Genomic DNA, 14232 nt, shown 5'->3' on the forward strand with positions numbered 1-14232 from the left:
TAGTTACACTAAACGTGATGGTTCACTTACGTTGTGTCACTGGATATAATGCTGTGTTGTGATAATGTTTGAGACTATATTACCCAAACCTAAAGAAATAAAATGCCCCCCACAAAAAAGCAAAAGATAAAGACAAATTGCATCAAGGCTGATGCCTCCTGTCTACAAACGTGTGTCCTGTCGGGTCCCTAATGGCCACGTTCTTTCTCATTACCGATGACAAAAATTTCAAGAATTCAGATCTAGTGGGCAATGGCGTTGGGCCCCAGCTCCCTCGGCTCCATCTGACAGACACACACACAAACACAGACGCGTTTTCATCCCCTTTAGGAACAGGTTTTTGTCACCTGTTGGTGATGAGCCAAAGTTTGTAAAAGGTCATAAAAAGCTACTAAAAATTCATTGATTGAAATAAAAAAAGTTAGGGAAATAATAAGAAAGAGTGTGGAGTTTGATTTAGATTAGGTGACCATTCTCAACATATTGTTTTACAGCAGCTGGGTAAATGTTTGAAAATTTTTAATTGAAGGACAAGGGTTTTGTTTTTGTTTTGTTTTTGTTTTGTTTTTGTTTTTTTTTTAAGTTTAGTTTTTTCCTCATAGACGTTTGATGTACGGATTCTATAAAACTAAAAGCATCCAAACTGTGCTGTAAAGTTATGGATTTCTACTCGCTGGTTTACGTAAAATCCACTTTGGTCGGGAGATTAAGTGAAGCTTTGTGCTCTTTGTCTGACTGTTTATACAAGAGGCCTGTTGTTCTCAGAAAACAGAAGCGGAAGTGGAGGAGCTGAAGGAAAATGTCTGCAATCAATGCAGTTCAGTTTCCTTGCATAAGCATGAAGGAAGACTTCCATTTCTGACCTGTTAGAAATACATGAAAGGGTCATTCGCCTTTGCAGATAACTGATCTCACGCTACAGTTCCCTTCGAAATCACAGTTCCTAATTAAAACGAATGTTGCTCCGATTGTTTTATGCAAAATTACAAAATTAAACTAGCTTTTGTATTTAAATGTTATTAATCAATTTCAACATGTAGGATTTTTGCAATTTTACAGCATTTTTGAACTGTGTTCTCTGTGGTGTCGCATTTTTATTTGTGTAACTGTGTCTGCTGTCAGGGTTAATGTTCACTGAGCTTTGTAACACCCTGAAATGATTGGGGTGAAAACACCAGCTCAAAATACATGACAGTGACTTACATCATGTAAAACATTATTTTAGTGCTTCCACATTCAACCAAAAGCTGAAAAATACGAATTTAATTTGCAGATTTCCACTCAATGTATAGAACAAATGCTTTAGCAACCTGGCTAGCCAATATTTGTAGGGAAGCTTCTGCTTTGCTAAAGAAACGCATTATCTGTATTGAAGGCATGTATTATATTTGGTCAGCACTGGTTTTGTGGCTTGTTTTTACTAGTTGGTAAAGTTTTAGCTTAGCTTTAGCTTTTCAGCCTAAGCAGTCAGCTTCTAAATATATATGTCATATAATAAATAAAAATTAAAAAGGTTAAAAAAAAACAACCTATTGACATTATTGTCAGTCAATAATGGGCCATAGTACAATTTAAGCAATTCTTTACAGGACTGTAAAATCATTCAAAGAGAATAACTACGACATTCTTAACAACTACAGACTAGATGTACCAATCTTGTGACAGCATTACTTCTATTTAACTCGACTTTTCTTTTCTGTTTTAATTTTCAGTTTATTGATTTTATTGCAATCTTTGTGAAATGGTAGTAATAGTTTTTACTCTTTTTTTTATAAATAGAGCACAATTGTAATCATATGCAATATACAGCACTAACATTTTGGAGGAATAATAGGTGCAGTTCATACAACTCCAGTACCCGTTCGACCAAATTATGGGATTAAATGTGCACGTTTTAGTTTTTTAGAAAAAACTAAAAACAGCAAGTGACTAAGAATGGGGGGAAAAAAATCTGTCCTATTTCATGCCATGACTGTGTGCAAGTGAAGCAGGACTCACGTATATGCACACACACACACACACACACACACACACACACACACACACACACACACACACACGTAAACATGAGGGGCCCCATCTACCATGCAGACCCGACCCCTGGCCCCAACAACCCTCCTCCCTTTCCTACTTTCGTTGTCTTCTTTTCTTGATCACTCCTTCTTCCCCCAACCCCTTCAATGTGTGTGCACCAACTAATGTAGGGAGAGGACAGATGGTTTGAACCAGAGAGAAGAAACAATCAGAAAGATGGGGTGGAGGGGGGAGGTGGGGGTCTTCTTAAAGAGACAGATCTCATTTACCCCTTCACCTACATTACACGCGTGCCTCCACTGTCCTCTTCCCTTCATTTTTACACGCTCTCCTCATCTTATTTTGGCTTGGGCCTTTGTAATTACATTCTACATTAATATTGTTCTTTAAGTTGAAATGTCTTTTCTCTCTTTTATAGACTTAGAAATGAAGAACCAGTGGTTAGCTAAGTTTCTTTTTTTGCCATTCAGAATAAGAAAGTAAAGGAAAATGCAAAAGGAAATGTTTTAAAGGCTTCAGCTCAACTAGCTGTTCAGTGCCATTCACGGTGACTACCTAACATCACTGTACAACTACTGCAGGATCAAAAATACACAGAAAAAAAGCGGGGGAGGTATGAGCCATTTCTCATTAAAAAAAAACAAAAACAAAACAAACTTCCAAAATTCTATCAGTCATCTTAACATAAAACTAGCAGATAAAGACTCAGATTGACTTTGAAGTTGGTTGAGATGTAATTCTCTAATGTTTCGCTAGACATTTGTATTGTCAGGGCACAATCATTATGACATTATTGGCTTTTTTTCCCCTTTTTTCTTACATATTTAAATTTCGCTTAAGCTCACATGTAGCCATTTCTATTGCCCAAACTGCTCAGATAACACTGCTAATGCTGCTTCCTTCCTTTTGTTACATTTGAATTTAGAAACAAAACAAAAAAAATCTGACAATGCTCCACAGAAGATTTTAAGCAGTCATGGGCCAGGAAATAGACCAGTTCATATAATAGAATTGTGCATGTAGAAATTAAACTTTTTATAGTTGGCTCAGTACAGTTTGTTTTTACAGAGTAAAAACTTTGAAATCGAAATACTTCGTTAAGCACGTCCTTGTGTTTGCACAAAACACCATTTCTGCATCTATGCTGACAGAAATAATAACTACATGGGATAAAAGCATTAAACAGCTCTGGCAACACAAACACCCATATGAAACAAAGCTTTTACACAGATAGGAAGACTTTCAGCATGAATATATACGACACCAGTTTTTCCCAAAAATGTAGACCAAGCGAAACCAGTTACTGCAAGAACTCAAATATCACAGTCATATCACACAATGCAAAATGATTTTACGTTGTCTGATTAGATCATTGATGCACTAATTAAAGTTAAAATAAAGCACAAACATTTTTATTCATTATTAGCTTTCATAATCAGTGATTAGATTTTCACAAAAATAAAAACAGATCATCAGTGTAATTCCATTACTTTATAGCAAATTATTGACTTCACTGCAGTTCCTATTATTTCAATGCAGTGAGCATCACCAAAACACTTCTATATTCACCTAAAAGAAAACAAAGAGCAGCATTTTGTGTGCTTCTGTGTGACTACAGTGACCCTCAATGACTAAATACCCTCATTAATGTTTTGCTATTCTCACTGTAAAAGTAATGAAATACAGAACACACTGAAAACTGAACTTCCACAATACACCCAGTCTGGATGTTGGAATACTTTTCATAGAAGAGTGCAGACTGCACTAGATGCACACAACAGCAGCTCTGTGAAATGACATCTGACTTAATCAGCAAATGGAAAATTGTTTATACTGGTAGCTTCCATTTGTGTAAGACGGCAAATTACTAGTAGTAGTAGTATAGTAGTAGAAATTGCAGTACTGATGTATGTTAATACTGTTGCTGCCAAGTGGAGATGTTTTGTTTTTGTGGGTTTTTTTGTAACTGTAGCTTCAATAATTTGCATTTCAGGAGCAGATTGTATCTATTGCAGGAAGAAATGAATTACACAAGTATGTGGGACATTATCTCCCTGCAGTAGAACAGAAGTATAAAACTGATGATGAATGCCAGTTAGAACAGTAAAATGATTATTCTTGTTTCTGTGAAGTTGTAACTGGCATAGACAAATGCTGGCCTTCATTTCCCTTCGCGTAGCTGCAGTTGAGTTGAGAAATCTATTCATGCCGTCTCAAAATTATCCACAGCTATTCTTTTAGTTTGAATGCACGGTTTACCTCTCAGTGCATCAACCACTGCAGAGCAGCAGCAGTAGCCTGTCTAATCAGATTACAACTGAGCTATCTCTCAAAACTGTGTGTCCAACATCCCCGAGCAATGCAGTTCAGCTGACATCAAAATTTAAACCACATTCATCCTCCTGCCTGTAACTCTCTCTGGATCCTTTTGGTTTGTCTGTCCGTCTGCTCCTCATTCTCTTACCCGGTCTCAGCTCTTGTGCAGACAGGGCTGAAATGGTTCGGGGATCACGGCCATATGCCAAAGGCAGAGCAAGAAGGAGAGGCAAAAAACAAGAGGGCGAAACGAACACACTGTACCAGAGAGTAACCAAAACAGCACAATGAAACCATGAACACGCTGAGCAGAGAGTGAGCGAGAGAGAGAGAGAGAGAGAGAGAGAGCAGAGAGCGAGGATAAAGTATAAAGTCAGAGCATGCATGTGGGTGAGCGAGGCACAGTGCTGCTACCAGACGATTGGTCGCACCCCTCTTGCTCCCTCCGCCCACTTGTCCCCTCCTCCTTTGCCAGCCATGAGAGAGGAAGAAATAAAACCACAGCTCGCCTCTCTCCTTCAACTCTGTGTACTGCTGTGTGAAAGTGCTAGCCCCCCCCCCCCCCCCCCCACACACACACACACACACATCCAGTTCCTCACATGCATGATCGTTTGGGTGCATTTAAAGCTGCAGCACACTTTACATGGGGGAAAAGGAACACAGCTTCAGCTAGTGAAATTACACAGAGGGAAAAAAAACTAGAGCAAAGATTTACACACACTGCATACATTTCATAGCTAAGAAAAAACAAAGAAATCTGTTAAAAAAAACTTTAATGTTTCGATAGCATAGTGTTCACTGATATACAAGATCTATATTCCAACAACACTTTGTCAGCAGATATTCAGGTATCAGATATTTTAAACACTGCTTTTTATGAACAGTGTTCAACTGTGGTGCAAAACCTACAGCCCCATCACGTATGCAGGATTTTCTGGGCTTACCGGTAGTTTACAAACTCATAACACACATTTTTGGACGCTAATGGAGTTATAAAATGTCACTAATTGATTCCTTCTCTGTACTCCATTCACTGCCCATACATTTTGTTGGAATCATGTAGAAAATATAACATTTGCATTCATGTACCTTAATGATCCAAATGTTGGAAAAACCATTCATTTATTTAAGGAGAAGAGAATACTGGCTGGTTTAGCAAACTTACCAACAAGGCTACAAATGACCAGTGATTCAACACCATGGAGGAAACTGGTAAACTTGCGCCATCCTGACATTTTGGATAATTTGGAAGAATAAAATTGGGATGTTTTACACAGTCATCATCTCTCGATGGGAAAGGGTCTGCTTAAGATGCATCCAGACTACTGGAAATACAACTTGTTAAATTTAGGAACTGCTTAAATAGAACGCGTCTGACCGGTGAAGAAGGCTAAGAAATGTCATAAAGTGTCCTGTTACTTCTGGCATAAAACCAATACAGCATTTCATACAAGCATAACAGTCAAACATGGTGGTGGAAGCATGATGACTATGACTGTTTTGCTGCTTTCAGGAGTTGGAATGACTTGTGGTAATTGATGGAACCATGAATTGTGCTCTCTATCAGAAAAATCATACAGGAGAATGTCCAGCAGTCAGATTGTGCCCTGAAGCTCAAGTCCGCTTCAGTTAAGCAGCACAGCAGTGATCTGCAACATACCAACAATTCCAGCTTTGACGAAAACTTTTTCACACCACTGCATGTTAGCTTCACCAAGAGATTCAAACTTTAAAAGCAGGTAGGACAAAGTCTGAGGCCATGGTTCTGAGCCAGAAAAGGATAGATTGCATGCTCTGGGTTCAGAACAACTTGCTTCCTCGAGGTTGAGCTTGGGTATCTCAGGGTCGTGTTCATGAGTGGGGAAAGAGTAGAACAGAAAATTGATTGACAGACTGGTGTCTGCAGGAGAGGCTGCACCAGTCTGTTGTGGTGAAGACACCAGCGTGATGGAGAAACTGTGGATTATGGCCACGGGCTGTGGGTAGTCACCAAGATTATGCATACAATGGCAAAAATTAACTTCCTCCAAGGGATGTCCAGATTCACCCTAATGAGCCCACAATGCTCACTGAACTGGTCGTGTTGCACGCAAACGGTGATGTCACCATAGCTCCATACCATTTATACCAGTGCTGAGGGCATGAGTACTAGTCCTGCAGTATTTCCCAAACAAATGTCAACACTCAGACAAAACAGTTTTTTTTCCCCAGAAAATCATCTCTTTTCAAACTGTTGCAAGATCTCCCTCTAAAATGATGGTCACATGATCACACACTCATGTCTTCAAAAAACTGAGGACTGCACAACCAGCCAACATGACACCAAAATGCAGCTTGCACTACCGGAGGTGACATCGCTTTTAGTGTGCAGCAAAACTTGAGTGAAATGGGCCCATTAGAGATTGTTATGAGTGCTGTCACTTGGGAGGGGCTCATAGTAGAGCTACCGCTCATCCACAGTAAAAGGAGCCAGTTAAGGTAGTTCAGGCATCTAATTACGATGGCTTGAACGTTAGACGTCTGGGGCAGACTCAGGACATTCTGACTTTGGTCTTAACATCTCCCCAGAAGACCCGACACAGTGGCCAGGAAGAGGGATGTTTAAACGTTACAGGTCAGTGAGTTTGGGAATAACTAATGTGATGAAGACAACATCACCTAATGATGTACATACAAACTTTGAAAGACTTCTTAGACTTGTCAGAAGTAGAAGAGCAGTTTTGATCATAGGAACTGTTTTGTCCACTTCAGAGAAAAAAACAACTAGAATGGGAAAGTGTTAAGATTTTTTTTTTTTTTTGTCAAATCTAAAACCACCTCCTCGTCTTCACAGTCTGATTTGGACACTTCTTTAAATGCATGCTAAACAGTGCCCCATTAAACCAGGTAGCAGGTTTATTACAAAAGCATTTACAGCCAAGCTTGTTGTGGAAATTATTTTATATACGTCAAACTCAATTAAAAGAATGGACAAAAAAATTGTGCCTAAAATATCTAGAATATAGCTGTTGCATCCATTAAAGGACAAAAAGTGGGGGGGACACAACGTGTACAGTAACTTCACTCAGCTGCTAAAAAACAAGCCAATACAAAATTTGTAACACCATTACATAAAGAGAGGAAATGACATTTCATAAGAAAAATGGAAGGATATCAGTATTTCAGAGGATATTCCCAGCCATGGGTTGGACTTTTAACTGCTAACACTGTGATGTTATTTGGATGTGATCTATCAGTCTGTCTATGGGTCGCAGGAAAACTGGAACGTCATCTTTTTCTCTTTTTGAGGTTTAAAGCAATTCAGTGAAAAATAATAATAATTATTGTTATTTTAAAAAAGATTCTTAAACAGTGAAACAATGACAGCAGATATGTTGGCATGCTTCATGTGCAGCAGTATTCAGGATTCCATGCATTTTTTTTCCCTTTTGAAGGAAATGCAAACAGAAACCTGTAACACATGAAGACTAATGCATGAAGAAAGTAGAACAGGTTGCAGCCTCCAATGCAATTTTTCCTGTTTTGAAATGAGCCAACATCATCATTTCTTTTTTGGCTACAAATGGCAAATGGAAAAATGGGTCGAGATTCAAAGGCGACTGGAATTAAATCCCACAATTATGAAATTACAAAATTTTGGTGTGCTGTGCATAATAGCCTCATGTAGCGGTGAAGGCGGGGTGCAAATCCTAGCACACTGAACGCTACAGATAACATTTTGGTGCCAAAGGTCACAGCTTACCAGAATCAGACACTAAACCCTGCCTCCATAACCAAGGACATGCAAAAATACTCCAAAGTGGGAATAATAATTATTATTATAATTGTTTTTAGCAACATGCTAATTATAGGTGAATTATGTTTATTCAAAATTCCAGTCTTTTTCTTTTTACTTTGTTTGTTGTTTATAGTTTTAGTGCAAGGAAGAAAAAGTCTTCAGTGGAAAATAAATAAATAACTGGTCTATTTTAAAGTACAATTGTTTGCATAAAACTGACCCAACAACTAAGTACTGGCCAATGACCTCTGTAAATACCATTATATTTCCTGATATCAGTCATCAGGGCTAATACCAATTGATAGTGATATTCTGCAAGTAGCCCATGCGAATGTTTAGAGGGAGCGTAATACAAAAATGTGAACTTGGCAGGAATGCCCCTAAAATCAAAAGCTAATTTTGATTTGTAGAATCAGTGTAAGACAATTATTACAAGACTCTAAAGACGTTAAAAAAAAACAAAAACAAAAACACTACCATAAATAAGCTAGCCTATAGTCTGTAGCAGCTCTCTCTGTGACATCCAACAAAACTTTTTATTTTATTTTATTTTTTTATGTGCCAGGTTGCCATCAGAATTTTGCAGAGCATGGGTAACAGATAAAAAATGCACACACGCCCACACCTACCCATGCCATTTATATTTCAACTGGGTTTAACGGGATTTTTGGTGGGCGTCACCACTGATTTGCTTTACGCCAACAGTGAGCGTTCTATACATTTCCCCTCTCCAAAGAGGGAGGCTTGTTCTCTCTGAGAACCCACACACACAAAAACTCCCCTCCCTTCTCTTCCTGTAGCTATACAACCCCAGCTTTCCACCTCGCCAAACCCTCTGCAGCCTTACACAGTAACCAAACAGCTCTCTCTGAAACTTACAACTCGTCCATCTTTAACGTCCATATATACAAACGCAAAAGGTACCCGTTCAAAACACGTCAGGGGTCAGGGCAGCCAGGGCCAGCGCCCCCTGCGCCTAAAATGCATTTGGCACTGAGACTTGTGGAATCTAAAGAAGGAATTGAACCTTCATTCTTTTAGTTAAGGGACTGACACCCCCACCCCACCTCCTTCAAATAGCCCAAAGGGCTTGTTCCTTCAGAACAGCCGCCACTCCCACACAAACACACACACCCTCCTTGAGGTTCAGAAGCAACTGCAGGAGAGCAGTTTTAAGACGTTTAAACGTATATACTCTGGCAACTTTATTTTAAACACGAGTAGAAACGCAAGCACCCCTGAAAACTTTTAGTTCCACGTTAGAGTCACAATAAATGAGAAATATTCAAAACGGTATCAAAACAAGCAGCTTATTGAGTGAAAGTAGGTAAAAATAAAATATATGCTGGAATCTATTATTTTGAGTGTTTTTGCCCAAATGCGCACGTCGCCAGAAAACGCCTAATTCGTTGCCCCACAGTTTTTGTTTGACAACTGGAGGATTTTAAACATTTACAAAATAATTTCGTAAAATTAGCGTTTGCTCAAACAGCTTGCACACGCTTGGATGCTGGAGATGAGCAGATGTTTTTTATAAATATTTAAACGCGATCATTTTGCGACATAATTTGGATAATTTAGCTCTGGCTGACGGACTGCACGAACAGCCATTTTAAGATAGGGCTTCCACAAATACAGTTTTCCGTCATATTAACACTTTTCTAATTTTTTTAATTTATTTAAATTGAAAAGAAAAGCACACACACACACACACACACACAGGAACACGTGATGTAAGCCACGGGGCGACCCGGGCGCTGACGAGACCCAAAGTGACACACTGTGAAAAAAAAAAAAAAGAATAAGGAGCAATCTGTACAGTGGCTGCTTCATTCAAGGCTTCGCCATTTTGCCCTCCATGCCTGACGTGGTGCAACTCCTCTTTGCGTGGACGCACCACGTGTTGTGAAGTCACGAAGGGCCACAAGCTCGTCCCCCTACTCACAAATCACCTTTATCATTATGGTTCTTTAAGATGATCACAGTCAAGGTCTGGGACTCTTCACGCACCCGCTAAGACATGTGAAGGCATTACAGCCTACAGCCATGTTAGCTCTGCGTGTAAGGCGAGTTTGGCAATAATTGACCACACTCGGCCCCACTCATCCACACAAAGACCACGCTGCTGGGATGTGTGCCACAGCCATGTTGCAACGTTTTTACTCTGCTTTCGTGGCGCAGGGCGGGCGCCCCAAAAGCCAGCTCTATTTGAAATATTTGGCCTGTTTCATACAAAACCACGCGAATAGTGATTACGCCAAATCGTAGTATTTATTAAAAGCCAACAAGTGTGGAAATGGGGTGGAATCTTCTACGTTTCCTGGCCATTTTGGCTCATAGTGAATACACACACACATACATACATACATACACACATACATAAGCACACATGTGACTAAATGGCGGAACATGGAGAACTGTGCTCACCTCGTATCTGTGCCAAAGGTTACGGGCATAAATGATGGGCTATAAGAGAATTGCATAGTGTTGTTTGAATGAAGCAGGTCAAATGAGCACAATGGACACCAGTTAGAGCTACTACTGAACCGCAGAAATTTCATTGACACTCACCCAATTACAAAGAAGCCAAAGCTACAGGTACACTATCAGGCTGCCACTTAAATGTGTCCGAGTTGGCATGAAGCAAAAGGCATTTAAATGTGAAATATTCACACCCAGTACCTATTCTGGGTTAAAACGAGCATTATATATTTAAAAAGAAATACTACAATTAATAAACAGTACCGCTGTGTTTTTAAATGGAAAGATGTGTAATTAATTTAACATAAAATTAACAGCTCCATTAAATCACAATTTCCTCGTCAAATACCTTCTAAAAGAAACCTATAAACGAAATAAAATAATCAACACACCGTATTTCCGTCACAACTCACAGTATCATTAAAAACTGATTTCTTTTCAGAGTTTGAACGTTAAACCGAAGAGTTTTAATAAAAGCAAAAAGCTTGGGAATAATGTGTACAAGCGAATATTATCCATGCATACATTAAAGCACTGAAAGGTTGTCCAACACGTGAAACCACACCACGTATACATTTCTAAAATACATATATGCCAGTGTATTTTTTAAATCGTGTTAAAGAAATTGTGCAGTGACTGTAGTGTAAGGAAAGAGTAACTACATAAAAGGCTGGGCCTAGAGCATATAGTAAACCACAGGACGTGCTCACATCAACACTGTGACTTTACGAAGAACCTATATCTACGTGCTTGTTGAGCTCACTCTAAAAACACAGCAGCGTTTTAAAAGGACGAGTAAAAATCCAACCACAGTGCACAGAACGGCAGGCACCTAGCTAAAGCTGTCACAGTTCAGCTCCACAGCAATGGCCGACAAAGTTGAGGGTCTACGCTACACTCCCACACCAACAAACACAGCCAAGCTAGCCACTGCTAGCCTCACAATGGCTTTTAACGTCAAGTGGGCGCAAGGGCAGATATCTGTGTCCCACTAATAGCAAATCATTCAGTGAACTCGTTGTTTTCACTTATTACATGGCAGAAAGACCCACATAAGGTGATGCAACACATGAAAGGTTTTTTTCCCCTTTTCTTTTTGAGAGAGGAGGGGGAGGGGTGATACAAGTGCTCAATGTACCTTTGCTTCTTGGGGACGGAGTGCTCGACCTCAATACGTTTCCCATGAAGTTCCACTTTACCTGAAAAAAGGAAAACTGGTTCAGAACAAAGTGTGGCTAAATGCTAACTGTGTACTAGCTGTAAAGGCCTACGAAGGGAATCTACTGTATTCAGGGAACACAGCTAAAGTGTGGGTTGCCTTGCGGTTCACTTATTCCCAATTAAACCTGGTGATCGTTCAAGCACTCATGAAAAGTACTAAAAAAGCAACTGTGTTGAAAGTGCTCAAAACATGCCTTAAAAGTCAGGGAGCAAGTGAATAGTGTACATCACGTCACTTTCCGTCTTATAATGCACTGCTTGAATCCCTCAGAAATACCAAGCGATAACTATACGTTTATCAGTTTAACTCTGAGTGGCAGTTAAAAGGTTTCAAGCCCACATGGTTGTAGTGTGAGAGGGTTGTTTGGAGAGTTTGGTGAGGGTTCAGGAAGGATCAGAGAGAGCTGACTGGCATGGCGACCTTGCCTCCTCACGTTACATGTGTAGGAAACCATGAGAAATGGGCCACAGAGCTGTCGCCACGCAGGAAAGCGAGCTGCACCATACCGGGGTAGGTTTGTGTAAATTCTGGGTTGGTCTGAGGCCAGGTTTGGTAAGGGCTAATTTATTTGTTTCTGCCTTTGTCATAGTGGACTCCCGGCTTAAAGGGGGAGGGGAAGCAGCAAGGCTTCATCCTATATCACAAGAGAGTAGGCTACTCTATCCAGTGCTAGGGGTGCAAGATATCAAAACGCCTACCAGAAGCACACATTAGCTTGAAATGCACGTGCCATAATTAGCACAGTACTGTTAGAATCTCCTTTGATAAATTACAACGGTATCAAGGAAAGCTTCGCCAACGGCTGTGTTTTACAGTATAGCTTTACACTACGTGCGTCCCTCCCCCTGCAAAAGTTGAATGGCTCCCGTGGGTGTGTAGCTTTCCACACACTATTATTCCTTATGCTAACACCAATAAAATAATTTCAGGAATTTATTTATTTTTTAATCTCGCGTGGAGCCTCGGGAGGCGAACGGACAATAAAACTGGGATACACCGCTGAAGGTGAGCATGCAACCGGGGCTGTGCGCCGGCGTCTACCGCTTCCCTATATATAGAATGAATGAAATTAAAGGTGGAAATAAGAGAAGGCTTTTTTTGGTGACTTGTAGTCCACCTTAACTCACCAGAAAATGTCTCGATAGCCTTCATGGCCCAGTGATCGTCCGGACAATCCACAAACGCATAGCCGGTTTTCATTAGAAACTGTCCGGTGTATGGGATCTTGTGTTCGTCAAAGGTTTTTCCTAAGTCCTCGGCAGTCACGCTTTCGCCTAGATTCCCAATGTATAGCTTGTGCATTGTGGAAATTGTTTTCCCGAGCCCAAAAAAGAAAACAAAAAATAAAGCCCAAAATAACTAAGATTGGAGCCAGCAAAAAGTTTCTGCTGAATGTGCTAATAGCGCAACAAGATATTGTCACACTTGCCACTCAAACAGAAAGTGTAAATCACGCTAGAGGACAAAAGTACGAAATAAATTTGAATTCACGATCACAAATTCAAATTAAAAAAAAATGTAAAAAAGTATAATCAGGTGGTAACGTTGAATATTGCTGTAAATCCAGTTGAATAAGTGGAGCAGGAGAAGAAATGAAATCCCCTGACTTGCAGCCGGCCCCAACAGACGAATAAAGCAGCAGCCTATAGCCTCTATCGCGCTGTGGAGGAGGTGGGTTGGACTGGGTGTATTCTGATGATGGGTCTATGGCAGAAGAGTGGGAAAAACTATGGCGGGATCAGATCGGGAGAAATGTTTTCCTCTCTCTCCGCCTCTCTCTCTAGTTTTCTATCCTTCCCTCTTTCGGCGATCCGCCTGCTGCCGGCAGAGGGGTGACGCCGCCCCTCGTCCACTCCAATTCACGGGGTTTTTTTTCGTTTTTTTTGGGTTTTTTTTGAGAGAGAGGAAACCACGTGGTGTAGTTGGAGTAGGTAAGCAAGGAGGAAGGGAGGGGGCATCCCCCTCTCATCCCAGGGTATTCACCAGATGAGCGCGTATGTGCGCGCGCATGGTAACACAAGCTGAGACTCCCAATTCCGTGCTGTCCTCCCTCCGTGCCGTACAGTAGTGGACAACAGTACAGTTTGCGTGTTTTCCTGAGGGGTGGGGGTATGCATCACGATGTAGATGTAGACACCCGCGCTTAATGCGGGCGAATATGGAGAATTGCAGCTAAAAGCTGATAGTGGACAGCGTGTGAGCGTCTACTTTGTTGGTATTTATTTTGTTTGGGGGGTTATTTTCCTCCACTCTTCAGTCTAGTGGAAGGCCTCGGTGGCCATAGCCGTTTCACATTTAAATAACAAGGCGCCGCCCGCTCACTTTACTGCGTAGCACCCCCACCCCTGCTGTTGCTGTTCCCGCCCTCTGGATGGATATGATTTGTGCTAAAGTTAAA

At 40.6% G+C, this 14232-nt stretch overlaps 1 protein-coding gene across 1 annotated transcript in view; it reads right to left on the reverse strand.

Moving 5' to 3' along the window:
- The window catches only part of igf2bp1 (insulin-like growth factor 2 mRNA binding protein 1), a 45664-nt gene extending 31938 nt beyond the window's left edge, over positions 1-13726 (reverse strand). The window contains 2 exon segments of the mRNA XM_003446386.5: positions 11751-11811; positions 12962-13726. Coding sequence (XP_003446434.3) covers positions 11751-11811; positions 12962-13136 — 236 coding nt within the window. The 5' untranslated portion in view covers positions 13137-13726.
- Between the last annotated feature and the right edge of the window lie 506 nt (positions 13727-14232).

This window comes from Oreochromis niloticus, linkage group LG4 (assembly GCF_001858045.2).
Source record: "Oreochromis niloticus isolate F11D_XX linkage group LG4, O_niloticus_UMD_NMBU, whole genome shotgun sequence".
Classification (NCBI taxonomy): domain Eukaryota; kingdom Metazoa; phylum Chordata; class Actinopteri; order Cichliformes; family Cichlidae; genus Oreochromis; species Oreochromis niloticus.